We start from the raw sequence: 27,549 nt of genomic DNA, 5'->3' as shown, positions 1-27,549 counted from the left end.
GCTTCTCAACCTTGACACTCCTGACATTTGGAGCCATCTAATTCTTCACTTCAGGGGTACAGCCTATGCATGTTAAGATATTCAGCAGCACGACCCTCTCCCCCAGCATAAAGAACAAAAGCATCTCCAGACATTATGACATGTTTCCAAGCTTGAGAAAACCTCCCGCAGTTGAGCAACAATGGTCTCTGGTCACCTACAGTCATGATCCAGATGTCCTCAGCCCAGAATGAGAGGCTTTGCTGGTTCATCAAACCTCATCAAAGCTTTGCCGGGTGAAAATACAACTCACTCTAAGTAAATATGTCAGCTCTAGTCCTTGTCTCCCTTTTTCCCCCCACTGAAGGTAATTCCACAAGTCTAACATCTACATGTTTCTCTGTCCCCTACAGACACACAAATCCTGGGCTCACCACGACACCTATGCTGAAATCCATCTGACCTGTCAAATTCAGAGAGCACATTTTTCCTTCTGAGAAATATTTGATATGAACTTCGCTCACAGCATTTCCTACCTTTCTTATTGGCAGAATCTGCTTCATCCACTCTCCTTGAATACAAATTCCCAGACGGCAGGCAGTAAGTCCAAAAATGTGATTTGCTCTCAGACCTTTACTATCAAGGCCCTGTGTACACCTCCAGATTTGTCTTCTGCCATTTCTGAGCCAGACGAGCTGCTTCCACTTCCCAAGGCTGCCCCACTCATTCTCAGGTGCTCTACACGCCCCTCCCTCCTACATAGTAAAGTCAGACTCATGGCTCCTCATGGGTACCACCCTTGACCCCTTCTCTACTTTGTCTAAGAGTCCTTCATTTACTAGACTTTAATTATCTATCTTGCTTATTATTAGCAAACTCTGGGTTGAAAACAGGACCTCCAGCATCTAGGACTTGCCAGGTACAAAAGAGCTAAATTAAAACTAGATAAATGCACACACATATCCTTCCAACTTTCAAAGTGCTTCAGTAAAGGATACTTCATTGTCACTTAGCTGACCAACACTGAGAAAAACTCAGAAAACTGCTTCATCACTCAGGTAGCACAGAGAAAACAGCTAGTAACAAAACCTTGTGAACTCACATCTTAAAGACAGACCCCACATCTGACCACACAACCCACAATTCACAAAAGATATCTTCAGGACATGAAGTAACTCTTATCCTTAACTAAGCAAAGTCTGACATCTCAGAAAAGGCATTGGGACATCACTGAAAGAAAGGGGAAAAAAAAACCTTTGAAAAGTAACTGTCTTCTAGTCCTAGGCTTTTGTCTTATTAGGCTTTTATAAACCTGATGTTTAGAGAGCATTCAGTTTGACAAAATAAATTAAGCTTCATTGTACTACACATTTATCTCATTTTATCATAAACCAATCCAGGATTATCTCTATAGGGCTATATTTTGATAAATGTGTAGAATACAGTTCCTACCACAAAACAGCCTTGTCTATGCCCATAGAAGATGCAAAAGGAAGAATGCTTAACAGCTAAATAGTTTCTGTTTCAGGATCCAAGTAATCACAGCTTCAATCAAATAATTCTTCATTCCTTCTCCCAAATCCCAAATGTGTATTACAGACACATTTCAATAATTCAGGGGGATTTCATAAGTTAATTATAATAATAAAAAAAAAGCTTGATGGGAGGAAAAAAGAGCTATTTTTAACTACTAAAAGCTGTAATTTCCCAGAAAAGCACAAAAAACACTAGATAAGTATCTGTGGTATGGATTAACAAAAACGTATAAAGATAGTCCAATGTCTGTACCCAAATTAATGCCCCTCTTCTTGCCTTTAATTTAAATGTAAATTCAAGTAAATTTTATATTTTAGATCCTATCCTTATTGACAAATAAGATAAAAGGAAGGTATCAGCAGACACTAGGTCTCCCCACATGCCAGTTAGCAGCATGATATTGCATAATTATTATGGGATAAAGATTAAGCAGGTAAAGCTAAAAAGCCCGATTCAAAACATATTCAAATAAGGAACAGAAGATCAGAAACATATGAGAACAGACATACATCCTAACTAGAGTCTAAAGTACAACTTCTAACACCGCCTCCGTGACTTTGAGCCCATGAACACTGACTATTTGAGCCCAACACCAACTATTTGCCAGGCAGTGCTCGTGCAGGGGACACAGATATGAAGACTCACAATCCTCTCTCTCTCAGGGTTTTGGGATGCCCTGGCCACCAAATGTTACACTAAGCTTACACAATGGCATAAAGCTTATCCTGCAACACAGAAGCTTCAGGTCCCACATTCCCACTTAAATACACTCGCGCATCTGGAGTGCTCTGGAGGCGCACATGCTTAGCGGCTCCCAATCGTACTGGACACACGGACATGATGCCACTCAGAGATGGAGATATACAGAAAGAACACTTGCATCGTCACAGAAAGCTCTACTGTGCAGATTCCGCTCTGAAACCAGACACTCGGTCTCCACCACTCACTGATCCTCCCCACCAAGGCACTCAAGTAGCCTGTGAGCATGTTCCCTTTGCCACAGACGGAACCAAAATGCCTTTCAGTAGAACAGCTAAACAAATTACAACCTGCCCATATGAAGGAATGCTGTGGAGCAATTAAAAAGAAAACAGGTCAACAGGCACCAGCACACAAAGATCTCTACAACATAGTACTAACAGGAATAATGCACACTGAGTTAAGAAATGGCCACTGGGATATCCGTTTGTGTAATACACATTCATACCAAGATCGACCACATTTTCTACAGACCTGTTTTAATACACAAGTATATATATTGACCAAACAGAGAAATGTAGTTACCCAGAGAGTAGAGGCCAAAAAGGATTTTCCCACATATCAAATGTAAAACAAGCTAGTTTATGGTAAGGGATTAGCATTTCCTTTACTAAGAGACAGATGCTAATGGGAACTGCTACCTTATCTGTACTTTGTAGGCCCCAATAAAAGTGCTTTCCGAATTGTAACACATGATTTAGACATACAAGATTTTTATATTCAAATATCCCAAACCAGACAGAGTATGAACACAGTTTATGTAATGATTCATGACTTCCTGTAGACGTGTAAAATCTACAGAGGTCATGTTTGGTCTGGATAAAATGGCAGAGTAGGAAGAACTTGAGTTCATCTCCTACCCTGGAGACACCAAAACCACAAACAGATACAGAGCAACTGTTTCTGAGAATGACCTGAAGGCTGGGAGAACAGGCTTTCTGCAAGTAAGTCTATAAAGAAAATGTCAAGTCCAAACAGGTAGGAGGGGCACGGGCACGGTGCAGTCAGAACCCACACCCCTGGTGTGGGACCCGGGGCAGGAGGGACGTCACGACCGGGAAGCCCCCAGCCCAGGAGCCGGCGGACGGGCCCCACGTCGGGTGGCCCAGCCCAGGGGTCCTGCACCAGCAAGGTGAGCCCTTAGAACGGCCTTGAAAACCAGCGGTACTCAGGGCGAGGAGAGCTGGGGAACGTAGACAACTGACACTCCGCTCTGTAAGGATTCACACACAAACTCACTTATTCCAAGTCCCAGAACACAGGCAGCAGCTTGGAAAGTGCCCCTGTCACACGGGAAGGAAATTCAGGGACCACGTTTAGGACGAGTACCAGAGAGGCAAGCCTCTGGTATCACCTCCAGGGACAGAAGCGCTGACAGGGGCTATTTTCTTGAACCCTCTTTTTACCTAGCTGGCCCAGCGCCGCTGTGCGGCATTTCTGCAGCCCCATCTACCGCGCTAACACTGTGCCCCGCCCCGCTGGGGTCAGTCCCTCCCAAGGAGATCCACCCCTCCCTGGTGGGCCACCTCAGCGCCCAGGTGCCCCTGCAACCCAGCTCCCATAAGGGGAACTCCGCACAACCGCACTCTCACAAGAGTCGTGATCAAGCCTCACAGCCGGTTGTCCCAGGGACCAGTTTCATACCCAGGACGTGCCATAAACAGTCCTGGCCAACCCACGCAACCAGCCAGCCTGGGCATCAGCCCTGCCCCCAGTGTGTCAGCAGCAGTAGAGACTCAGCCCTAAAAGGAAGGTGCACGCGGCCCACGCCGGTGATTCCGGTGTCTGGGGGGTGCAGGGTAAGGGGGAAGACATATGGGACCTGAGCCCTGGCACACTCCTCTCTAATCTGCAAGCCAGGAACACTTTTCTCCAGGGCTCTGGTTGCCAGAAGAACCGGGGTGGGGCATGGAGAAGTGCTGCCGCCTTGTGGACATTTCCTGTATTAACAACTTTAAACCCAGTGTTTCTGGCACTTCATATTTACTAGGTTTATGGGGCTGTAAAGCACACCTGCTCTCAAGAAATGTCCTGGGGTAGGTAATCGAAAAAGAATTCAAAACATGGAGGACTTTCACCATGGCAATTTCAAGAGGTAAATTTAACACAGCTTTTTTTTTTTTTTTTTTTTAAGCACACGAAAAGATGCTCCACATGGCTCATTATTACAGAACTGAAATCAAAACTACAACGAGGTATCATCTGCCACTAGTCAGGATGACCAACATCAAAAATCTACAAATAATAAATGCCAGAGAAAGCATGGAGAAAAGGGAACCCTCCTATGCACTCGTTTTGGGAATGAAAATTGGTAACAGCCACGATGGAGAACAGTACGGAGGTTCCTTAATAAACTAACCAAAGAAGTACCACATGACCACTCCTAGGCCCATATGGAAACAAAACCCACAGCTGGAACTGGCACACGCACGTAAATGTTCACTGCGGCAGCGCTGGGAAAAGCCAAGGGGTGGAAGCATGAGAATCTCCATCCGGAGATGGACAGATAAAGAAGAGGCCGGACATGTATACAGGGGAATATTCCTCAGGAACAAAACTGAATGAAAACGATGCCTATTCCAGCAACTTGGGTAGATCTGGGTATAATCATCCTTAGTGAAGGAAGTCAGACCGAGATTGACAAAATGGCCATGGTATCCCTGATGCCTGCAACCTCAAAATCGATACACATGCACTCATTTGCAAAACAGAAACAGAATCACAGACATAAAAAACGAACGGTTGCCAAAGGGGCAAGATGGGGTAGCAGGAAAGCATAAATTAGGAGATTGAAATTAACGTATACACAGTAATATATTTCAACTAGAAAATCAACCAGGACCTACTGTATAGCAGACGGGACTCCACGCAACACACTGCAGTAAGATGTATGGGCAAAGAATCTGAAGAAGAATTGATACATGCATATGTGTAACTGAACCAGGTTGATGTAAACTGAAAAGAAACACAACATTGTGTGTCCATGTTACTCCAATATGAAACAAAAATTAAAAAGATAAATGCCAACGACACAGGCCTTGGACCCCTGGTCTGGAGTCACATCCTTGGAGCCTGAGCCACCCTGAGTCCCAAGGCTGGACTGGGTTGGAGCTGGGGAGGATGTGCCAGTAAATAAGCCCCCTTAAACCTGAAGTGCCTGGTCCCTGTGGATGGGACTCTGGTCTCCATATCCAGATGCACCCTCCTACTGTTCAAGCAAACCCAGAGCTCTCAAACGATGCTGACCCTTTGGGCTGGGATCTTAAAGAAGTCCCCTGTCCTCCAACAACCCCAGTGGTGGGCTTCCCACCAGCAGCCTCCTTCCTGGCAGTCCTCCCACCTAAGTACCACAGCACACTCAGCATCACAGTTAGGGGAGGGCTTGGGATTTCTGTGGGGAGTGCAGGTTAAGGGGGAAGAAGTCATGAGACAACTCTGGAACAGATTTTCTCTGGGGCTCTGGTTGCCTGAGGAACCCAAGTGGGGCCAGAGAAAGGGCTGCAGTCTTATGGACTTCTCCTGAAACAACAAATTGAAAACCAGGACTTAGGACACTTCAAATTCACTATTTGCAGATGTAAAGGACACCTGCCCTCAAGTAATGTCCTGAAGTAGATAATTGAAAAAGAATTCACAAGGCAGACCTTCAAGAAGCCAATTTCAAGAGGTCAATTTGACATACCTTTTTTTTTTTTTTTAAGCACACGGAAAGATGCTCCACGTGGCTCATCATTAGAGAACTGCAAATCAAAACCACAATGAGGTATCACCCTTACCAGTCACAATGGCCATCATCATAAAGTCTACAAACAGTAAATGCCAGAGAGCACATGGAGCAAGGGAACCTTCCCATTCTGTTTTTTTGGAGTGTGAATTGGTAATAGTCACAATGGAGAACAGTATGGAGGTTCCTTAAAAAAATAAAAACAGAGCTACCACACGATCTAGTCATTCCACCCTTGGGCCTAAAAGCAGAGAAAAACTGGAAAAGATGCTTGCGTGCCAACATTCACTGCAGCACTATTTACAATAGCCACGACGGGGAAGCAGCCAGTATGTCCATGGACAGATGGATGACAAAGAAGATGAGGTACAGTTACAATGGAATATGACTCAGCCATTAAAAAAAGGAAGAAATAAGGCCACTGCAGCAGCATAGATGGATCTAGAGATGACTGTACTAAGTGAAGGAAGTCAGAGAACGACAAATAGCCTACAAGATCACTTACGGGTAGCATCTAAAAATCAATGCAAATGAACTCATTTGCAAAGGAAAAACAGTGACCCACACCTTAAAAAACAAACTTAGTGTTACCAAACAGAAAAGGTGGAGCAGAGGGAGGGATAAATGAGGAGGCTGGGATGAACATATATCCATTAATATGTATAAACAAGTTAATCAACGAGGACCTACTGTGTAGTACAGGCAACTGGACAGAACACTGTAATAACCTAAACAGGAAAACAAAGAAGAATAGATATAGGTCTATGTATCACTGAATCAAGTTGCTGTACACTCAAACACAAGATTATAAATCAACTATATTCCAATAGACATTAAAAAGATTTTTAAAATGCCAGCAATATTCCCCTCAGGCCTCAAGTACCTGGCCTGGTGTCACATCCCTGAAGCCTGAGCTGCCTTGGGTCCCAAGGCTGGACTGGGGTGGAGCTGAGGGGCCTGGGGAGGGATGTGCCAGCAAATGAGCCCCCTTAAACCTGGCATGCCTGGTCCCCTGTGGAAAGTGAAAGTGTTAGGTGTTCAGTCGTGTCTGACTCTTTGCCACCCCATGGACTGTAGCCCGCCAGGCTCCTCTGTCCATGGGATTTTCCAGGCAAGAATACTGGAGTGGGTTGCCATGCCCTCCTCCAGGGGATCTTCCAAACCCAGGGATCGAACCCGGGTCTCCAGCACTGCAGGCAGATTCTTTACCGTCTTAGCCACCAGGGAAGCCCTGTGGATGGGAACCCCTTCTCCAGATCCAGGCAGGCCCTCCTACAGCTCAACCAAACCTAGTACACCCAAAGAACAGTGGACCCTCTGGGCCAGAAGAGCTCTAAAAAGTCAGCTAGTCTCCAAGTCTCCCGGTGCTGGGGCTCCCACCAGCTATCTCCTTCCTCAGAGTCCCCCCACCTAACGAGGACAGCACCCTCAGCATCACAGTTCTGACAGGGCTTAGGATCTGTCTGGGTGGTGGAGGGTAGCGGGGGAAGAAGTCATGAGACAGGAGCCCTGGCACAGCGTACTCTATAATCTACAAGTCAGGAACATGACTTTCTCTAGAGTTCTGTTTGCCCAAGGAACCCGACTGGAGCATCAGGAAGTGCTGCCAAGAATTTCCCTGGGGGTACAGTAGATAGGAATCTGCCCGCCAATGCAGGGGACACGAGTACGATCCCTGGTCTGGGAATATACCACATGTCGTGGAGCAACTGGGCCCGAGCGCCAGAGATACCAAGCCTGCACTCTAGAGCCTGTGCTCTGCAACAAGAGAAACCACCACAGTGAGAAATCCAAGCACCACAAATGAGAGTAGTCCCCGCTCTCTGCAACTAGAGAAAAGCCAATGCAATGACAAAGACCGGGCACAGCCAAAACTAAATAAATCAATAATAAAAAGTGCTGCCGCCTTGTGGACATTTTCCATAACAACAACTTTAAAATCGCGGCTTATGGGCACTAAGAGTTGGGCACGACTGAGCGACTTCACTTTCACGCACTGGAGAAGAAAATGGCAACCCACTCCAGTGTTCTTGCCTGGAGAATCCCAGGGACAGAGGAGCCTAGTGGGCTACCATCTATGGGATCGCACAGAGTCGGACACGACTAAAGCGACTTAGCAGCAGCAGCAGCATATACACAAGGCCTCAAGAAATGAGGCCATTTCTCTCCTCAAGAAATGTCCTGGAGTAGGTAGGTAATTGAAATCAATAATTCAAAACAGGTCAGACCATAAGGAAGCCAACCTGAAGAGGCCAGTTTAACACACGCTTATTTTAAAGCACAAGATGCTCCACATGGCTCATTATCAACCATCTGAAACTCTAAACAAGGTGTCACCTTCCACTAGTCAGAGTGGCCATCATCAAAAAGCCCACAAAGAATAAATGCTGGGGAGGTTGTGGAAGAAAGAGAACCCTCTTCCTACACTCTTAGTGACGATGTAAATTGGTATAGCCACTATGGAGAACAGTATAAAGTTTCCTTAAAAACTAAGAATTGAGCTAGCATATGATCCAGCACTCCCACTCCTGGGCATATATCCACAGAAAACAGTAATTCACAAATATAAATGCACTCCAAGTTTCACTCCAGCACTGTTTACATTAGCCAAGATAGGAAAGCAATCTAAATGGCTATCGATAGATGAATGGATAACGAAGATGCTGTGTATATACACAATGGAATATGACTCAGCCATTAAAAAGAAAAACAATGCTATTTATAGCAACATTTACAGAAAAAATAATGCTATTTACAGCAACATGGATGGTACTGGCAAAGTAATATCTCTGCTTTTCAATATGCTATCTAGGTTGGTCACAACTTTCCTTCCAAGGAGCAAGTGTCTTTTAATTTCATGGCTGCAATCACCATCTGCAGTGATTTTGGAGCCCAGAAAAATAAAGTCTGACACTGTTTCCACTATTTCTCCATCTATTTGCCATGAACTGATAGGACCAGATGCCATGATCTTAGTTTTCTGAATGTTGAGCTTTAAGCCAACTTTTTCACTCTCCTCTTTCACTTTCATCAAGAGGCTTTTTAGTTCCTCTTCACTTTCTGCCATATTGTGGTGTCATCTGCATATCTGAGGTTATTGATATTTCTCCCAGAAATCTTGATTCCAGCTTGTGCTTCTTCCAGCCCAGCATTTCTCATGATGTACTCTGCATAGAAGTTAAATAAGCAGGGTGGACAATATGGCATATTGAAAAGCAGAGATATTACTTTGCCAACAAAGGTCCATCTAGTCAAGGCTATGGTTTTTCCAGTGGTCATGTATGGATGTGAGAGTTGGACTGTGAAGAAAGCTGAGCACCGAAGAATTGATGCTTTTGAACTGTGGTGTTGGAGAAGACTCTTGAGAGTCCCTTGGACTGCAAGGAGATCCAACCAGTCCATTCTAAAGGAGATCAGTCCTGGGTGTTCATTGGAAGGACTGATGCTGAAGCTGAAACTCCAATACTTTGGCTACCTCATGTGAAGAGTTGACTCACTGGAAAAGACCCTGATGCTGGAAGGGATTGGGGGCAGGAAGAGAAGGGGAGGACAGAGGATGAGCTGGCTGGATGGCATCACTGACTCAATGGACATGAGTTTGAGTGAACTCCAGGAGCTGGTGATGGACAGGGAGGCCTGGCGTGCTGCAATTCGTGGGGTCGCAAAGAGTCGGACACGACTGAGCGACTGAACTGAACTAGATGGTACTGGAGATTATCAAATAAACTCAGAAAGAGAAAGACAAGTATCATATAATATCACCTCTATGTGGAATCTTTTTTAAAAATGCTAATTAATGTATTTGTTAACTTATTAGAGAAAGAACTTAATGGTTCCCAGGGGTGAACCTATAGATTGGGAGTCTGGGATTCGCATGTACACACTGCTATATTTTTCTTTTATCTGTAAATGTATTTGTTACAAGCATATGTCCCAAACCATGAGGTCATTTTAAAATGATTAAATATATATACATATGTGTGTCATATTTAATATATAATGACATGTTATATATATAGGTTCAGAACTTTTTTATGGAGGTAAAACTGAAAATTACACACTGCTGTATTAAAATAGATAACCAACAAGGACCTATTATACAGCAGCCTGGAACTCTGCTCAGTATTCTGTAATAATCTAAATAGGAAAAGACTTTGGAAAACAATAGATACATGTATATGTGTAACTGAATCACTTTGCTGTACACCTGAAACACAATGCTATTAACTACATTCCAATAAAAATCATTTTTAAAAACAACAGAAAAAGCACATACATTTCAAGTGTCATGGAACATTTTCCAGGATAGATCACATTATTGTCATAAAACAAGTCTCAATAAATTTAAGATGACTGAAATCAAGCATCTTTACCAACCACACAAGTATGAAACAAGAAATCAAATCACAAGAAGAAACCTGGAGAAAACAAAGATGAGGCGACCAAATAACATGTTACTAAAAAAAAAAAAACAAAAAAAAACCACCAATGAGTCAATGAAGAAATCAAAGAGGAAATCAGAAAATATCTCAAAAATAAAAATAAAATACAATTTTCCAAAATCTATAGGATACAGGAAATGTAGTTCTAAGGCGGAAGTCATAGTGATACAGGCCTACCTCAAGAAACAAGAAAATCTGAAACAGCCTAACTTACCATCTAAAGAAATTAGAAGAACAACAAACACAGCCCAAAGTCAGCATAAGAAAGAAATATTAGAGCAGAAACAGATGAAACAGAGACTAAAGAGAAAATAGACAAGATCGATAAAACTAAGAGCTGGTTCTCTGAGAAGATAAACAAAATTGATTAACCTTTAGCCAGACTCATCAAGCAAAAAAAGAGAAAGGGCCCATATAAATAAAGTCAGAAACAAAGAAGTTACAACCAACACCACAGAAACACAAAGAATAGTAAGCGATTAGTACAGATAATTATATACCAACAAACTGAACAACCTCAAAGAAATCTAGAAACACGTGCTTCCAAGACAATCAAGAAGAAATAGAAAATGTGGATGAATTGATTAATAGTATTGAAATGGAATCAGTAATCAAAAAACTCACAACAAAGTCCAGGACCAGATGGCTTCACAGATGAATTCTATAAAACACTTAAAGAAGAGTTAATACCTATTCTATTCATATTATTCCAAAAATTTATAGAGGAAAGAATGTTTCCAAACTCATTATTGTCATACTAAAACTACAGACCAAAACTTAAGACCAAGACTCTACCAAAAAAAAAAAAAAAAAAAAAGGAAGAAAATTACTGACCAGTGTACGTAGTTAACATAGATGCAAAAAATCTCAACAAAATATTAGCAAGCCTAATTCAACAATATACATTAAAAGGACCATGGTAGTGGCTCAGTCACTCAGTCATGTCCAACTCTCTGCGACCCTATGGACTGTAGCCTGCTAGGCTCCCCTGTCCATGGGATTCTCCAGGGAAGAATACTGAAGTGGGCTGCCATTTCCTTTTCCAGGGGATCTTCCTGACCTGGGGATCAAACTTGGGTCTCCTGCATTGGCAGGCAGATTCTTTACCAACTGAGCACCAGGGAAACCCTAAAAGGACCACATGCCATGGTTAAGTGGGATTTATTCCAGGAATTTTAGGGTGATTCAATATCTGCAAATCAATCAACGTGATATACCACATTTACAGAATAAAGGAGAAAACTGCATGATCATCTCAACAGATAAAGAAAAAGCACTTGACAAAATTCAATATCCAGTTGCTTAAAAGCTCACAACAAAGTGAGCATAGAGGAAGGCACCTCACGTAATAAAAGCCACAGACAAGAGACCACAGGCAGCATCCCACTCAAAGGTGAAAAGCTGAGAGCTTTTCCTCCAAGATCAGGAACAAGACAAGGATCCCTACTATCACCAGTTTTATTCAACGCAGTACTAAAGTCTATGTATTAATTAATTAATACTTTTAATTAGTTAATACTTTAATTAATATTAAAGTATTAAAGTCTACTCCTACAAAAAAGATATTAAAGTTATCCAGATTAGAAAGAAAGAAGCAAAACTGTCACTGTTTGCAGATGTTACAATAGTATATATATTTTAAAAACCTTAAAGACGCCACCAAAAAACTTAAAACTGATCAAGGGATTCAGTAAAGTTGCAGGATACAAAAATCAATATACATAAGTATATTGTATTTCTATAAACTAGTAACAAAATATCAGAAAGAAAAGTTCAGAAAATGATCCCCCATGGGATAAGTCAACCTCATACACCACTGGTGGGAATTTAATTTGGTGCAGCCACTATGGAAAATATTGAGATTCCTCAAAATACTAATATTAGAACTACCATATGATCCAGCTATCCCATTTCTGGCTATTCATCCAAAGAATAAAAAAAAATAATTGGAAAAGAAATATGCACTCCTATGTTCATTGCAGCATTATTTACAATAGCCAATGTATGGATAAAGAAGATATGAGATATAGATGTGTGTGTGTGTGTGTGTGCACGTGCACGCACGCTCAGTTGTGTCCAGCTCTTTGCAACACCATGGACTGCAGCCCGCCATGCTCCTCTGTCTGTGGGATTATCCTGGCAGGAATACTGGAGTGGATTGCCACGCCCTCCTCCAGGGGATCTTCCTGAGCCAGGGACTTAACCCACATCTCCTGTATTGGCAGGTGGATTCTTTACCACTGAGGCATGAGGGAAGTCCCTGTACAGACAATGGAATATTACTCAGCCATAAAAAGAATGAAATTCTGTCATTTGCAATAACATGAATGTATCTAAAGGGTATTATACTAAGTGAAATAAGTCAGATAAAGAAAAAATAACATATGATTTCACTTGTATGTGGAATCTATAAAAAAAATAAATGAACAAACAAAACAGAAAAAATTTCAAATATACAGGGGAAAAAAAAAAAAAAACTGTTGGTCTCCAGAGGGGAGAAGTATGGGAGGTTGGACAAAACAGGTGAAGAGAATTAAGAGGTACAAACTTCCAGTTATAAATTAAGCCATGGGGATATAATATACAGCATGGGGAGTACGACCAGTAATACTTTAATAATGTTGTATGGCAACAGATAGTTACTGGACTTACCATGGTGATCACTGTGTAATGCATATCAGTGTTGAATCACTATGTTGATCACTGAAAACTATCAAATACTGTCAACTATTATTACTATCATAATAACTCAAAAAAAAACAATAAAAATTTACATGATTTTTATTAAAAAATTAAAAATCTACAGAGGCAAGCAAACACTGCTGTTACTTTTCCAAATGAATCTGTGATTAGTGAAGATGAAATAATTCTCTGCTATACTAACACTCACCAAGTATCAGCCAATGTGGAGAGATATAAATAAAAGATCCCGTTCCCATCTTCAAGCAACTTGTAGACTAATGTGAAGACAAACATTCAGCAAGTTTGAACAACAAAATGAGATCCATGTCAGGAACTGGAAGTATGGTGAGATACAGAACATATAGATTTGAAAGATCAGGCATCAACTGGACACATGTGTTTTGAGGGGACAAAGGCAAAGATTCAAGTAGTGGATACAGACAGGTGAAGTGCAGAGATGAAAGGGAACAGAGAAGACTCCAGTGTGGCTAGGATACAGTAGTTGAAAGAAAAAAAAGAAAAAAAGACAAAACCAGATTACGCAGGGTTTCATCAGCCACACCAACAGGGCAAGGACTTTAGATTTCATTTTAAAGACGGCAGAAAGTTGCTGAAGTAAGGTTTTATTGATAAATATGAGAGTGACGTGACGAGCCCTATTTCCGTGGAAAGATCATTCTGGCTACTGGGTGAATGTTGGAACACTAAGATGGTAAGCTCCGCAAAATATGACAAGGCCCTTAGACTGTGGAGGGGAGAGCCGAATACATAAAAGCAAACTGATCTGAGTGAGAACAGGGAGACAGAGTATGATTTGGGCTCAATAATGGAGAAAATACATATATGAAACTGTTCTTAACACTGTACAGGAGGTGCTAGGCAAAACTGCTGGACTCAATATGCCAGCAAATTTGGAAACTCAGCAGTGGTCACTGGACTGGAAAAGGTCAGTTTTCATTCCAATCCCAAAGAAAGGCAATGCCAGAGAACGTTCAAACTACTGCACAATTGCACTCATCTCACAAGCTAGCAAAGTAATGCCCAAAATTCTCTAAGCTAGGTTTCAACAGCACACGAAATGAGAATTTTCAGATGTTCAAGCCGGATTTAGAAAAGGCAGAGGAACCAGAGATCCAATTGCCAACATCCATTGGATCATAGAAAAACCAAGGAAAAAAAAAAAAAGAAAAACCAAGAGAATTCCAGAAAAACATCTACTTCTACGTCATTGGCTATGCTAAAGCCTTTGACTGTGTGGATCACAACAAACTGTGGAAAACTGTTACAGTGATGGGAATACCAGACCACCTTACATGCCTCCTGAGAAGCCTGTATGCAGATCAAGAAGCAACAGTCAGAACTGGACTGGACATGGAACAACGAACTGGTTCTAAATCACGAAAGGAGTATGTCAAGGCTGCATATTGTCACCCTGCTTATTTAACTTATATGCAGAATACGTCATGTGAAATGCCAGACTGGATGAAGCACAGCTGGAATCAAGATTGCTGGGAGAAATATCAATAACCTCAGATATGCAGATGACACCACCCTAATGGCAGAAAGTGAAGAACAAAAGAGCCTCTTGAAGGTAAAAGAGGAGACTGAAAAAGCTGGTTTAAAACTCAACATTCAAAAAAACAAAGATCATGGGATCCAGTCCCATCACTTCATGGCAAATAGATGAGGAAACAATGGAAACAGTGACAGACTTTATTTTCTTGGGCTCCAAAATCATTGCACATGGCAACTATAGCCATGAAATTAAAATATGCTTGCTCCTTGGAAGAAAAGCTTTAACCAACCTAAATAGTGTATTAAAAAGCAGAGATATTACTTTGCTGACAAAGGTTCATATAGTCAAAGCTATGCTTTTTCCAGTAGTCATGTATGGAGGTGAAAGTTGAACCATAAAGAAGGCTGGGCACAGAAGAATTGATGCTTTTCAACTATGGTGTTGGAGAAGTCTCTTCAGAGTTTCTTGGACTGCAAGGCGATCAAACCCGTCAATCCTAAAGGAAATCAGTCCTGAATACTCATTGGAAGGACTGATGTTAAAGCTAAAGCTCCAATACTTTGGCCACCTGATGCGAAGGGCTGACTCATTAGAAGACACCCTGATGCTGGGAAAGATTGAAGTCAGGAGGAGAAACGGATGACAGAGAATGAGATGGTTGGATGGCATCACCAACTCGATGGCCATGAGTTTGAGCAAGCTCCGGGAGATGGTAAAGGACAGGGAAGCCTGGCATCCTGCAGTCCATGGGGTCACAAAGAGTAGGACACGATTGAATGACTGAAGAACAGCAACGACGATGACAACAAACTGTTCCAGCTGGAGAGCCAAAATTAGCAATTTTTTAAAAATGTTAAAGCTCCTCATTCTTTTTTTTAACTTAGGTCTACAATTCTTTATCTTTAATCCCCAAATCCAAAAAGCTCTGAAAATGGCAAGAATTTCTTTATGATGGTAGCAATACCTGACTTGAATTAACATGAGGCTCTTCATCTTGCCTTATCCCATCCTGCATAAATATTCACATATTTCGCTGCATAAATATTAGTATCTGTGATTATGGGGTGCAACTGAGGAAGACTTCAGGACTGTTAGCTAATAGATGGTATATGTACTTTTTTACCTTGAGAAAATCTGATGAAATCTGCATTTGGCGACTCACCTGATCTCCAGGGTTTCTGGTGAGGAATTGTAGTCGGGAAACATTCCACGTTCACCTTCCAGCTTGAAAGGTGGCTAAGATCGTGCTGACACAGACCACAGGCATGCATACCACACAAGTACGCTATACAACCTATAAATCTGTGTCTGCCTTTGGTAGGGGAGTTGGCACACGTAAGTCAGCTATTGTTGTCAACTGTATAATTTCAGAGATAAGAATGTGGGTGTGTGTTTTAACCACTTACCTTTAAAGATGCATCGGGTAAGACGGGAAGTGTTCATTTTCACAGGTTCCACGCCGCTGTAGAGAAACAGCTACAAGACTTACCCCATGTGTGTGTTCCCCTGGGGACTGACACTTGTGTCTAACAAGGTGTCTGCTGGAAGGAGCCAGGGGCATCAAAAGGAATCAGTGCCAGGCCTCCATCCACAACCATCGATCCTCATTCATTTTTCTAAACTACTGGCACATTACTCAGCTGGGGGATGTGGAAACAACAAATAAATGATACATGATCCCAGACTATTCTCAGGGAACCTGCTCCAAAGATGTCTCACAAATAGTAAACTAGAAAAAAAAAAAATGAGTATTCGTCTGTAACACTAAAGACGAGGTGAGAAAACCAGGTTGCTAAATTTTTTGAGCAGCGTTTGAGGGCAGGGAGAAGAGTGTGTCTGGGGAGGTGACTGCTCCATTGGATGATATTTGAAGAGACAGCCAGGCAAGAAGAAATCAAAGCATATCTTCTTAATTGTCCAGTAAGAGAAGTCCTCGTTGGTACTTTTTGAGAGACATCATTAATGCCTTACTCGTCAAGAAATTCGTAGGGTTACATTTATGCTCATTTTTATTTAATTTTATTTTTCGCCACACTATATCTTCATTGCTACCCACAGGCCTCCTCTAGTTGCAATGCACACCGCTTCTTGCTGTGGAGCATGCGCTCGAGAGCGCAGGCTCAGTAGCTGGTGGCATATGGGCTTAGTTGGGGGATCCTAGGGAATCCTCCCAGGCCAGGAATCAAACCTGTGACCCCTGCACTGGCAGGCAGATTCTTAACCACTGTACCACCAGGGAAGTCCCTTTATGTTCATTTTTAAAGTGACACTGACGTAGTTGACCTACTTTTCTTTGCAGTTGCAAAGACAATAAAGCAAGAAGGTTCTTACAGTGTTAGGTCCTTGGGCAACATTAGGGAAACTGACTGCAAAGGTCTTACCTTCAACACAAGAGGGCTGAGCCCGAGTCGTGCCAGCAACCTGTCCTGGGAAGCAAGAACACTTGACCGTCTGGGATCGCTCCTCTATGCGGTTCTTGTTGCAGCACCTGTGCACTGCAACCACCTCACAGGTCCCTTGCTTGATCTGGTGGTGACCTGGTGGGTAAGAGGGGAACAAAACAGACCCAGTACTGTTAGGAAGAAACGGAACTACCAAGAGGCTCAGCGACGCCACGACTACAGCTTTCCAATTCCATGTACTGTATCCATGAATCTATGTAACTTTTTTGTTTTGATGTAACCTTAAACTTAGATAAAGGTAACAAGAATAGTGGCATGAACTCCTATGAACCTGCAGCAGACAGAAATTTGGCTTCTGGGACCTTTCGTCCCCTGGTATCACACCCATGGCTGCTGCTGCTGCTGCTAAGTCGCTTCAGTCGTTTCCAACTCTGTGCGACCCCACAGACAGCAGCCCACCAGGCTCTGCTGTCCCTGGGATTCTCCAGGCAAGAACACTGGAGTGGGTTGCCATTTCCTCCTCCAATGCATGAAAGTGAAAAGTGAAAGTGAAGTTGCTCAGTCGTGTCTGATTCCTAGCAACCCCATGGACTGCAGCCCACCAGCCTCCTCCATCCATGGGATTTTCCAGGCAAGAGTACTCGAGTGGGTTGCCATTGCCTTCTCCGACACCCATGGCTACGTTATGTTATTTACATGGCAGCGAGATTTTGCAGCTGTAATTAAGATTATTAATTGGTTGCGTTTCAGAGAGGGAGATTATCCTGGGTTACCTATGTGGAGCTAATGTCATCACGTGAGCCCTTCAGGGCAGAGAGAGAGAATCAGAAGGGGAAGTCAGGTTGAAAACATGAGACGGGCTCCAAAGCACCACTGGTGGCTTGAAGGCAGAGGGGCCAAGAGTCAAGGAAACGGAGACCTCAGTCCCGCAACTACAAGGAGCTGAAGTCTGCCAAAAACATGGATGTGCTTGGAAACAGATTCTTCCTTCGGGACACCAAAAAGGAATGCTGTCCTGTTGACACCTTGAATTTAATCCAGAGAAACCAGCCAGACTGCACCAGTCTTCTCATAGAAACAAGCCACTAAATTTATGGTCATTTGTCAGAGAAGCAATAGCAAACCGATAGAAGACCTTTCACCAAGACACCTAATCATTAACATGTGACCCCGTTTGCTTCATCATTCACTTTAGGTCATATATTTTTTCTGAGCCATTTAAGAGTAAGTTGAAGACATGACATTCCTTCACCTCTAAATACTGTGTATTTCCCAAAAATAATTAATTAACTCTCTGACATAATTAACAAATTCAGGACAATGAACATTAACATAAAGCTATTACATAATTGACAATCCTCAGTTCAGTTCAGTTCACTCGCTCAGTCGTGTCCGACTCTTTTCGACCCCATGGACTGCAGCATGCCAGGCCTCCCTGTCCATCACCAACTCCCAGAGCTTACTGAAACTCATGTCCATTGAGTCGGTGATGCCATCCAGCCATCTCATCCTCTGTCGTCCCCTTCTCCTCCCACCTTCAATCATTCCCAGCATCAGGGTCTTTTCAAATGAGTCAGTTCTTCACATCAGGTGGCCGAAGTAATTTCCCAAAGATTGTCCTTCAGAGCAGTTTTCCTTTTTCCTCAGGATCTAATGCAGGATCCTGCATTATATTCAGTTCACTTTTCTTTAGTCTTCTTTTGTCAGAACTATTCCTCAGGCTTTATCTTTCACAACTTTGACATTTTTAAAGAATACACGTCAGTAACTGTGTAGAATGTTCCTCACTTCGGATTTGTCTGATGTTTCCTCCCGATGAGAGTTGGGCAGTGCACTTTGGCAGATTACCCTAGAAGGGACACTGTGTTCTTCTCAGTGCATCCTATCGGGAAGCATTTTGTGTCCATTTATTTCACTACTGGTGCTGTGACTGTTAATTACATGCTTACGGTGGTGTCTACCATGTTTCTCCATCTCTAAAGGTATTATTTTGCCCTTTGTAATTAATACGCATTTTAAGGGGAGATATATTGAAACGATGGCAACACCCCATTGTCCATCAAACGTTCACCCATTATTTTTAGCATCCATCGATGATTTCCATCTGAACCAGTTATTAACATGATGGTTGCAAAATTGATTCTATATTAATGTTCAAATTCTCTCAGATCTAGACAGGAGGAGACCCTTCACACTGGCAGCTCTGTCATTTTTGACATATCCCCATTACTCTTTGAGTTCTTTCTAACTTTCTGGCGCAAATGGAGACTCAAAGATGTGCCAGACTCACCCTTTATTTTCCTTGCCATCATCATTTTTCTCAAAGGAGACCTGATTGTTTTTAGTGGGGCATCAGATTTAGAAACCAAGGTCTTGGCACAAAGGTTTATTCATTGCTACCAGGGAGTGATTTGGGGCTGAAAGGATAGATCGATCTAGGAGTGTGTGTGAGCATGTGTGTGTACAGCGTAAGTTCACACCAATATCTCCAATTCCAACCTAGCACCACAGGTTCTCACTACTCTGTCCACAATTCTCTATTTGTATCTCCTGACACCAATAATGAGAAACCTGACTTCCATAGTCCTGTAACAAACAAAAAGCAGTTTAATTTACTTTGGAGTTCATTTTATCAGTTAGAACTCTTCTGTTTTAACAACAGAAACTGATCTGAGCTCACTTAATTCAAAGAGGATTTACTGGAAGAGTATCAGGAGCGAGCAGAACAAAGAGAGAACTTAGGTTAATAATGTGTGCGCTTAGTCACTCAGTCGTGTCTTACTCTTTGCGACCCCGTGGACTGTGGCCCACCAGGCTTCTCTGTCCATGGGATTTCCCCCAGGCCAAGAATACTGGAGCAGGTTGCCATGCCCTCCTCCAGGGGATCTTCCCAATCCAGGGATCGAACCCAGGTCTCCTGCATTGCAGGCAGATTCTTTACCATCTGAGCCACCAGGGAAGCCCAGGTTAATAGTAGCTGAACCTATTTTCATGAGTGACCCTGAGGGAATGATTCTACTCAATGACTCTCTCATTCTGTTCAAGGTCATGTCAGCTGTGGCAACCACCATCTAAGGCGATCCCCAGTCAGCCCTGCCTCCTCCAGTCCACACTTTTGTGCAGTCCCTTCCCACGTGGTACCAGGGTGGGTCTGCATGACCAATAGCCTGCTGTTGTAATACGGCACTTCCACAAGCAGGTGGCCACTCTTCCTGTGCCATTTGGATCACTCACTCTCGGGAAACCATGGCATAAGCAGCCCTTATAAAGAAACTGAAGTCTCTTGCCACGAAACCCTGTAAGTGAGCCTCTAGGTGTATTTCCTCTGATGCTGCACCAGTACTGGTCTGGGTGCCAATACCAACAGCAAACACCAGGAGCAGCGGTTTGAGGAAGCCGTGCTGCGTGCAGCTCTGAGCGTCTTGCGGCCAGGAGTTAAAGTCTGCGGCCAGCAGTCACAGGAGTGAGTAAAATAATATACAGTTGACCTGTGAACAATGCAGGAGTTAGAAGCACCAACTCCCACAGACAATCGAAAATCTGAGTATAACTTACGGTTGGCGCTCCTTACTTACAGTTGCACATCCACGAATTCAACCAACCACAGGTCATGTGGCACTATAGTGCCTATTTATTAAAGAAAATCAGAGGACAGTAGACCTGCTCACTTCAAGCCTGTGTTGTTCAAGGGTCAACTGTACGTTGTTTCAAGCATCTAAGATTAGGGCTAATTTGTTACACAGTAATAGATAACTTTATTTTTCTGGGCTCCAAAATCACTGCAGATGGTGACTGCAGCCATGAAATTAAAAGATGCTTACTCCTTGGAAGGAAAGTTATGACCAACCTAGATAGCATATTCAAAAGCAGAGACTTTACTTTGCCAACAAAGGTCTGTCTAGTCAAGGCTATGGTTTTTCCTGTGGTCATGTATGGATGTGAGAGTTGGACTGTGAAGAAGGTTGAGCGCCGAAGAATTGATGCTTTTGAACTGTGGTGTTGGAGAAGACTCTTGAGAGTCCCTTGGACTGCAAGGAGATCCAAGCAGTCCATTCTGAAGGAGATCAGTCCTGGGTGTTCTTTGGAAGGAATGATGCTAAAGGTGAAACTCCAGTACTTTGGCCACCTCATGCGAAGTGTTGACTCATTGGAAAAGACTCTGATGCTGGGAGGGATTGGGGGCAAGAGGAGAAGGGGACGACAGAGGATGAGATGGCTGGATGGCATCACTGACTCGATGGATGTGAGTCTGGGTGAACTCCGGGAGTTGGTGATGAACAGGGAGGCCTGGTGTGCTGCGATTCATGGGGTCCCAAAGAGTTGGACACGACTGAGCGACCGAACTGAACTGAACTGAATAGATAACTAATACACTAACTCTGGTTATAACTAGGATGGAAAGACTTAGCTTCACTCTAATTTTAAAAAAGCAATATAAACAAGATTACAGAGGCAGTGTTCAGAAATTATTAACGAAAGGCAAGCTTTTGAGCACCCTCAGAGCACCCACCTCACGGTTTTCACAGATTCCATTTACATATAAATTGTTCTGTGAATTATAAGAAATCTCATCTACTCATTAAAACAGGTTTCCCCAAGGAGTCCCACGGGTTAATGTTTTGCTTGGTCTCTGTTGTTTGGTGCATGTGCTTCGAATAACAAAACTCATTCAAAAAATTCCGTATTTCAGATTTTCAGTCCATAAAGATAGGCCTTCTACAAAATAATCTCTGCATCATGCTGAATGATTTTCTGGCCCTTCCCTATCATACCATCTTAAACAGGGAAAAACAAAATCCAAATAATGGTGAGAACAAACACTAAGGCAAAGTTTCATTTGTAAAATATGTAAAAGTGGAACCAGTACCCAGAGAGTCAGACCACCAACATGAGAGACAGCTTTCAATCCACAGCACAAGAACACAGCAATATGAAAGACATAATTAAAATGATAAACCTAATTAAATGTTCACAAGAAGAGTGTTTATTTCCCATAGGTAGTTGTGAGTGATTGTAAGAAAGTACATAAATAAAAAATAAAGAGAAATTACAGTGTCGGTAAAGAAGCATGGAACTTTAGCACGACGTGAGCGGAGAAGTGAGGACGGGGAGAGCTCACAGGGACAGTCTTTCTCTGGTTTCCAATTGCACATAAGCGCCTTCGGGTCAAACAATCCCAGACAGGCAACGACTGGGGGCCGGGAGGAGAGGGGTGGCCAGTCCACTCTCAGTGACAACCCTCCCCATCAGCTGCCACGACACACTAACCCAGATTGGGTGGTCTCAAAACAGGCTTTGTGTCTCAGAGTTCTGAAAGCTAAACACCCAAGATCAAGGTGCTGGCCAATTCAATTCCTGGTGAGAGTTCTTTCTCTGGCTTTAGACAGCCTGGTTTGTTGTTTTGTTTTGTTTTGTTTTGTTTTCAAAAAACTAGTTTACTTACGTTAGTGTTTTGGCTGCACAGTATGTGGGCAGGCTCTTAGTTCACCTGACCAGGGACCGAACCTGCGCCCCCTGAACTGGAAGGTTAGAGTCATAGCCAATGGACCGCAGGGAAGTCCCCCTCCTTCTTACTGCATCCTTGAGTGGCAGAGATAGCATGCTCTAGCATTGCTTCCTCTTTTCTCTAAGGACACCAGCCCTATTAAATTAGGGTCCACCCTATGACTTCATTTAACTTTTATCGCCTCCTCACAGACCCTGTCTCCAAACACAGTCACATTTGGGGCCCAGGGCTTCAACATATGAATTTGGTGGGGGAAGTCTAGAACAGCCATCATGCCTTATTAAATGGCCATAGAGAGTCTATAATGAAAGCAGCTCTATACCCCATTAAGAAAATAAAAGAAATATGCTTTAGTAACTTCCTAGACTAGCCAAGAAGTGAGGTGAACATTCATTAATATTATAGTTTGCTAAGAGTTTTGTTGCTATTTAGATAACCATCCACAAACGCAAACAGATTTTTTTTCTATTCAGTCTTGTCTCTGAATAATCAGCTTGCCTGGTGTAGATTTTATTCATTTATATAGCACCAACTCTGGTACTTTATTGATTTTAAGAAACATTTTTTTTTTCATCTTTTAACATGTCAGGAGATGTCACAACTGATAGTATCTTACCATTATAATTGGCATTGCTTTCTCTACTTTGAAATACACAAAATAGCAATGTATTTCACAACTGACAGCATTTCTGACTTGATAAACTATGTCAGGTTGCAAGCACTGTTCTAAACTTCCTATAAATACTGTCCCATGTAGTCTTTAAAAATGTTATGATGTAGGTACTATTTTCATTTCTATTTTACATTTAACAAAATATCCAGAAATTAATTTGCCCACATTAACACAACTAGAGAATGGAAAGAGGAGAGATTCAAAGCTACATAGTGTCTATGATATCACAGGATGGTGGAAAATGCAGTGGCTATGGTAGCTAATATTTTACTGTGTGTATGCTCAGCTGCTCAGTCGTGTGTGACTTTTTGCGACCCCATGGACTGTAGCTGGCCAGGCTCCTCTGTCCATGAGATTTTCCAGGCAAGAACGCTGCAGTGGGTTGTATATACACAGAAAGAGATTTATCCTAAGGAACTGACTCAAGTGATCATGGAAGCTGGCAATTCCCAAGATCTAAAGAGAGAGTCAGCAAGCCGGAGAAGTGGGAGAGCCACGGTGTCATTCTAGTCCAAAGGTGGACAAACTCAAGACCCAGGAAGTGTGTATGTTTCAGTCAGTGTCTAAAAAGAGGAAAGGTTGGAAGAAGTCTCTCTTATTCAAGAGGAAAATACAGCCTTTTGCTCTATTTAGGCCTTCAACTGATTGGATTAGGCCCACTCATTTTGGGGAGGTCAACTTAGTCTAAAGATTAACCTATAAATTCAAATGATCATCTTATCCAAAACACCCTCCCAGAAACACCCAGAATAATGCTTGGCCAGGCACCCCACCAGTCAAGCTGACATATAAATGTAACCATTATAAACATCATACATCTATCTATGAAGTATGGTGTCACTAGACAGGAAAACAATGAGAGCAGAAAGAAGACAAGAAACGAGTGGCTTAGTTCTCTATAAAGACATAGAAGAGGGATGCCTTGTTCAATAAGCGTAGTACCTGGAACTGGCCACTTCAGATACATTCACTTAAAACAAAGATGCATCTTCTCTCTTAAACAGCAAGGAACATTTTGGTCAGGGAACTGTCTTGAAAACTACAGCTACATACATATAATAACATAAGGGCTATGCAGTAAGTGAGAAGTTGTGCTGAAACGTCTCATGTGAGGTTTACTTTAGAGCTTCAAGGTGTGGAGTGGAGGATGGACGGATGAGTTATCCAGAAGTGGAGCCAGGTTCACTGGACAGAAACTGGCCAAAGAAGGGGGAAGAAAAGAAAATCACCATCCTTTTTACACCATTAATCCTTGTCCGTTTCTGAGCCATTTCCCTTCCAAGCTTCTTCTCTGATAGGTGGATGGAAGTGTATTATTTCTGTTTATTTAACCAACACTTTCATACAGTGTACTATGTACCAGACACTATTCTCAGTGCGCTTTAGAGGCATATATTTAAACTGGGGAAACTTGAAACATTATTTATTTTTAATTTTACTTTTTTTTAATTGGAGGATAATCACTGTGCAATATTGTGATAGCTTCTGCCACGTATCAACATGAATCAGCCATAGGCATACATATGTCCCCTCCTTCTAAAACCTCCCACCCCTTCCCGCCCCCTAGGTTGTGACAGAGCACTGGCTTTGGGCTCCCTGTGTTATACAGCAAATTCCCACGGGCTGTGTATTTTACATATGGTAATATATACATTTCAGTGCTACTCTCTCAAATCATCTCACCTTCTTATTCCTTTCCACACTTCTGAATTTGCAATCAGGTTGTATATGCTCTTTTCCAAAAAGGTGACATAACATACTGGCAGAATTGTAAAATCTAATATGCCTGGCTTCTCACTCACCTGAATAATTTATGTATATACCATTAAAAGAGTTATGACAATCCTTACGACAAAAATTCATTGCTTTGGGATTGCTACAGAGGATAGATTAACGTTATCTGCTTAAATACGTATCTGTTTTTCTTATTAAATATGTTTTTAAGAAAAGTTGACAGCAGGGTAAATAAATACATATTTGTCCCAGTGCAGGGTCTTCCCAGGATAAAAGGGATAAAATACAAAACCTCATTTGCAATAAAAGTCCTACTTTGATTGGCTGGAGCTAACTGAAAGCTGATGGAGAGACAGAAGGCGTCCGATTAGGGTGAGTTTCTTGATGCTCTTATTTCCCTCGCATCCTTTTGCTTTTGTTTAAATCCTTTCCCCGCTTCCTCCTCCAGCCCAGCACAGGAAAATACACCCACAGAGGAAAGCCTCATACTCCAGTGATCTTAGCAAGTGCTGCTTTGATTTGAGCAGGGTTTTCTCTCCAGTATTCTCAGCCTCCCCCTCCATGGGAGCAGAACACAGCAAAGAGAAGGCTGAAAACAAGACTTCATGAAATGAAAGCAGAGAATGAGGCCGTGGCGCGCCACTTGCCTTTGGGAAACAAGCTCACCACGCCTGGTTGTGCTTCTAAACTCTCAACTTTCTCCCCCAGTCCTGGCCCCAACATCGCTCTCTGTCCAAACGAGATACCTGAGACTATGGACATTAAGCCTATGGTAGCCATGGGACCGTCAGCTGGACAAAAGTCATAACTTCGTTGTGCAGACAAGTATCCCCTGGGCTCCTGCTATGCTCCACGCCTCTGCTGGGGTTGAGCAGACAGTAGTAAAGAAGAGAGATGCTTCTGGCCTCAGCAAGTAGAGATAACGAATGGCAGTATCTGACGATTCTCCCAAGGCGGAAATGGACTTCTTCCCTGAAGGTAACCAAGGAGAGAGCACTGGACTTGGAGTCAGAATTACTGAGCTGGAATGCCAGCTTCCAGACTTGGGGAATTCAACTGAGTAATTCAACCTCATTTTTCTGAATACACAGCTAGTCTGTTATCTATCACACAAGATGGTTCTGAAGTTTCAATTAAAGTGCTTAATGATATTATGAGCTACTTCAAACACCATAGAAGTTGAATAAATGACTTAGGGTTTTTGTTTACATATTTATTCAATAACTATTTGTTGAACACTTGCTCTGTGCCAGACACATGGAAACATAACAGTGACCAAGACAGGACAAAGGACCGCTCACATTCTGGTGATGAAAGCAACACAAAGCAGCAGAGATGGAATTTAAAATAGGGAGCACCCAAGAACCTAACATGTCAGTGTGACATTGAAGTAGATGAGAGACGAACACTTGCAGAGTATCTGAGGGCAAGAGGCCCTGACACCTGGTGCTGTGTAAGAGAAGGGTAGATTCATAGGCAGTGATGCCGAAAGATAATGCAGACTGAGTGGGCAGCTTCCCCAGCACCTCGTGGGTCACAGTGGGAGCTTGGGCTTTAGTTACAATATGACTCAGAGCCCCTGGGAAGTGTGAACTTGGAGTGACCTGCTACGACAAACATCTATAAAAGATCTACTGTGATGAGCGCAGACTGAAGAGGCACAGGCTGGGAGCAGGGAGGCAGCTCCTGTCACCATAGTCCAGGGAGAGGTGGCGATGGCTTGGAGCAGGTGGCAGCAGTGGTGATATGGGAAAGGTGGGGATCTGGATACAGTTAGAAGGTAGAGGCAATGGGATGTGCTGAGGGGTTACATGTACGGTGTGAGCAGAAGAGAGGACTCAAAGCAGACTCTGAGGCTGCTGCCATGAACGAGAAGGGTAGGGATGATCCTCCAAGAAATGAGGGCAAACCAGGAGCTTACTTGGTTTTAGGTGCTGGTTAGATACCTAACTGAGGAACATCAACTAGGTGGTTAGGTGTGAGACTTGAGTCTGAAGATTAAGAGAGAGGGTTGGTTTAAGTCTGTCCATCATTAGAATATGTGGAGGGTATTTAAAGCCATCAGACTGGGTCAAATCCCCAAGGAAGTAATTGGACCTCAAGAATTTTTTTTCTAAGGCTCACTTTAATGGCACAAATTTGGAAGAAAAGGAGTGACCAGCGGCCTAAAATGAGAACCAAGGATGGATGAGGGGTATTCTGGCAGCCCAGGAGACAAAGGTTTCAAGGATAAGGGAGTGATCGTGTTAAATGCTGCTGTGAACTGAAGTAAGATGAGGACCCCTGGACATTACAGGATTAAAGCCACTGGTGGCCGTCACAGGAAAAATATCAGAAGAACAGTGGAGGCAAATCATGATTGGAACAGGTTTCAAGAAAACACGTAAAGTGAGAAATTGCAAACAATAATTACAGCTAGAAATTGTGCTGTGAAAGGCAGAAGAAAAATAAGTATACGGTATACAGATGTTAGCAATTTTTAGGTAGGAGAGTTTACAACAAACATGTATCAGTTCAGTTCAGTCGCTCAGTCATGTCCAACTCCTTGTGACCCCATGGGCTGCAGTACGCCAGGCCTCCCTGTCCATCACCAACT

General features: G+C 42.7%; 1 protein-coding gene across 4 annotated transcripts in view; it reads right to left on the bottom strand.

Moving 5' to 3' along the window:
- The window catches only part of TAFA4 (TAFA chemokine like family member 4), a 156,857-nt gene that overhangs the window by 13,322 nt on the left and 115,986 nt on the right, over positions 1-27,549 (bottom strand). For all 4 annotated transcript variants that reach the window (XM_055558377.1, XM_055558376.1, XM_055558378.1 and 1 more), the window contains one exon: positions 17,020-17,175. In XM_055558377.1, coding sequence (XP_055414352.1) covers positions 17,020-17,175 — 156 coding nt within the window. The remainder of the gene's footprint in view (positions 1-17,019; positions 17,176-27,549) is intronic.

This window comes from Bubalus kerabau, chromosome 20 (assembly GCF_029407905.1).
Source record: "Bubalus kerabau isolate K-KA32 ecotype Philippines breed swamp buffalo chromosome 20, PCC_UOA_SB_1v2, whole genome shotgun sequence".
Classification (NCBI taxonomy): Eukaryota; Metazoa; Chordata; class Mammalia; order Artiodactyla; family Bovidae; genus Bubalus; species Bubalus kerabau.
Note: the sequence above shows the minus strand (reverse complement) of the source record. Positions and strands in the feature narration are given on the sequence as shown.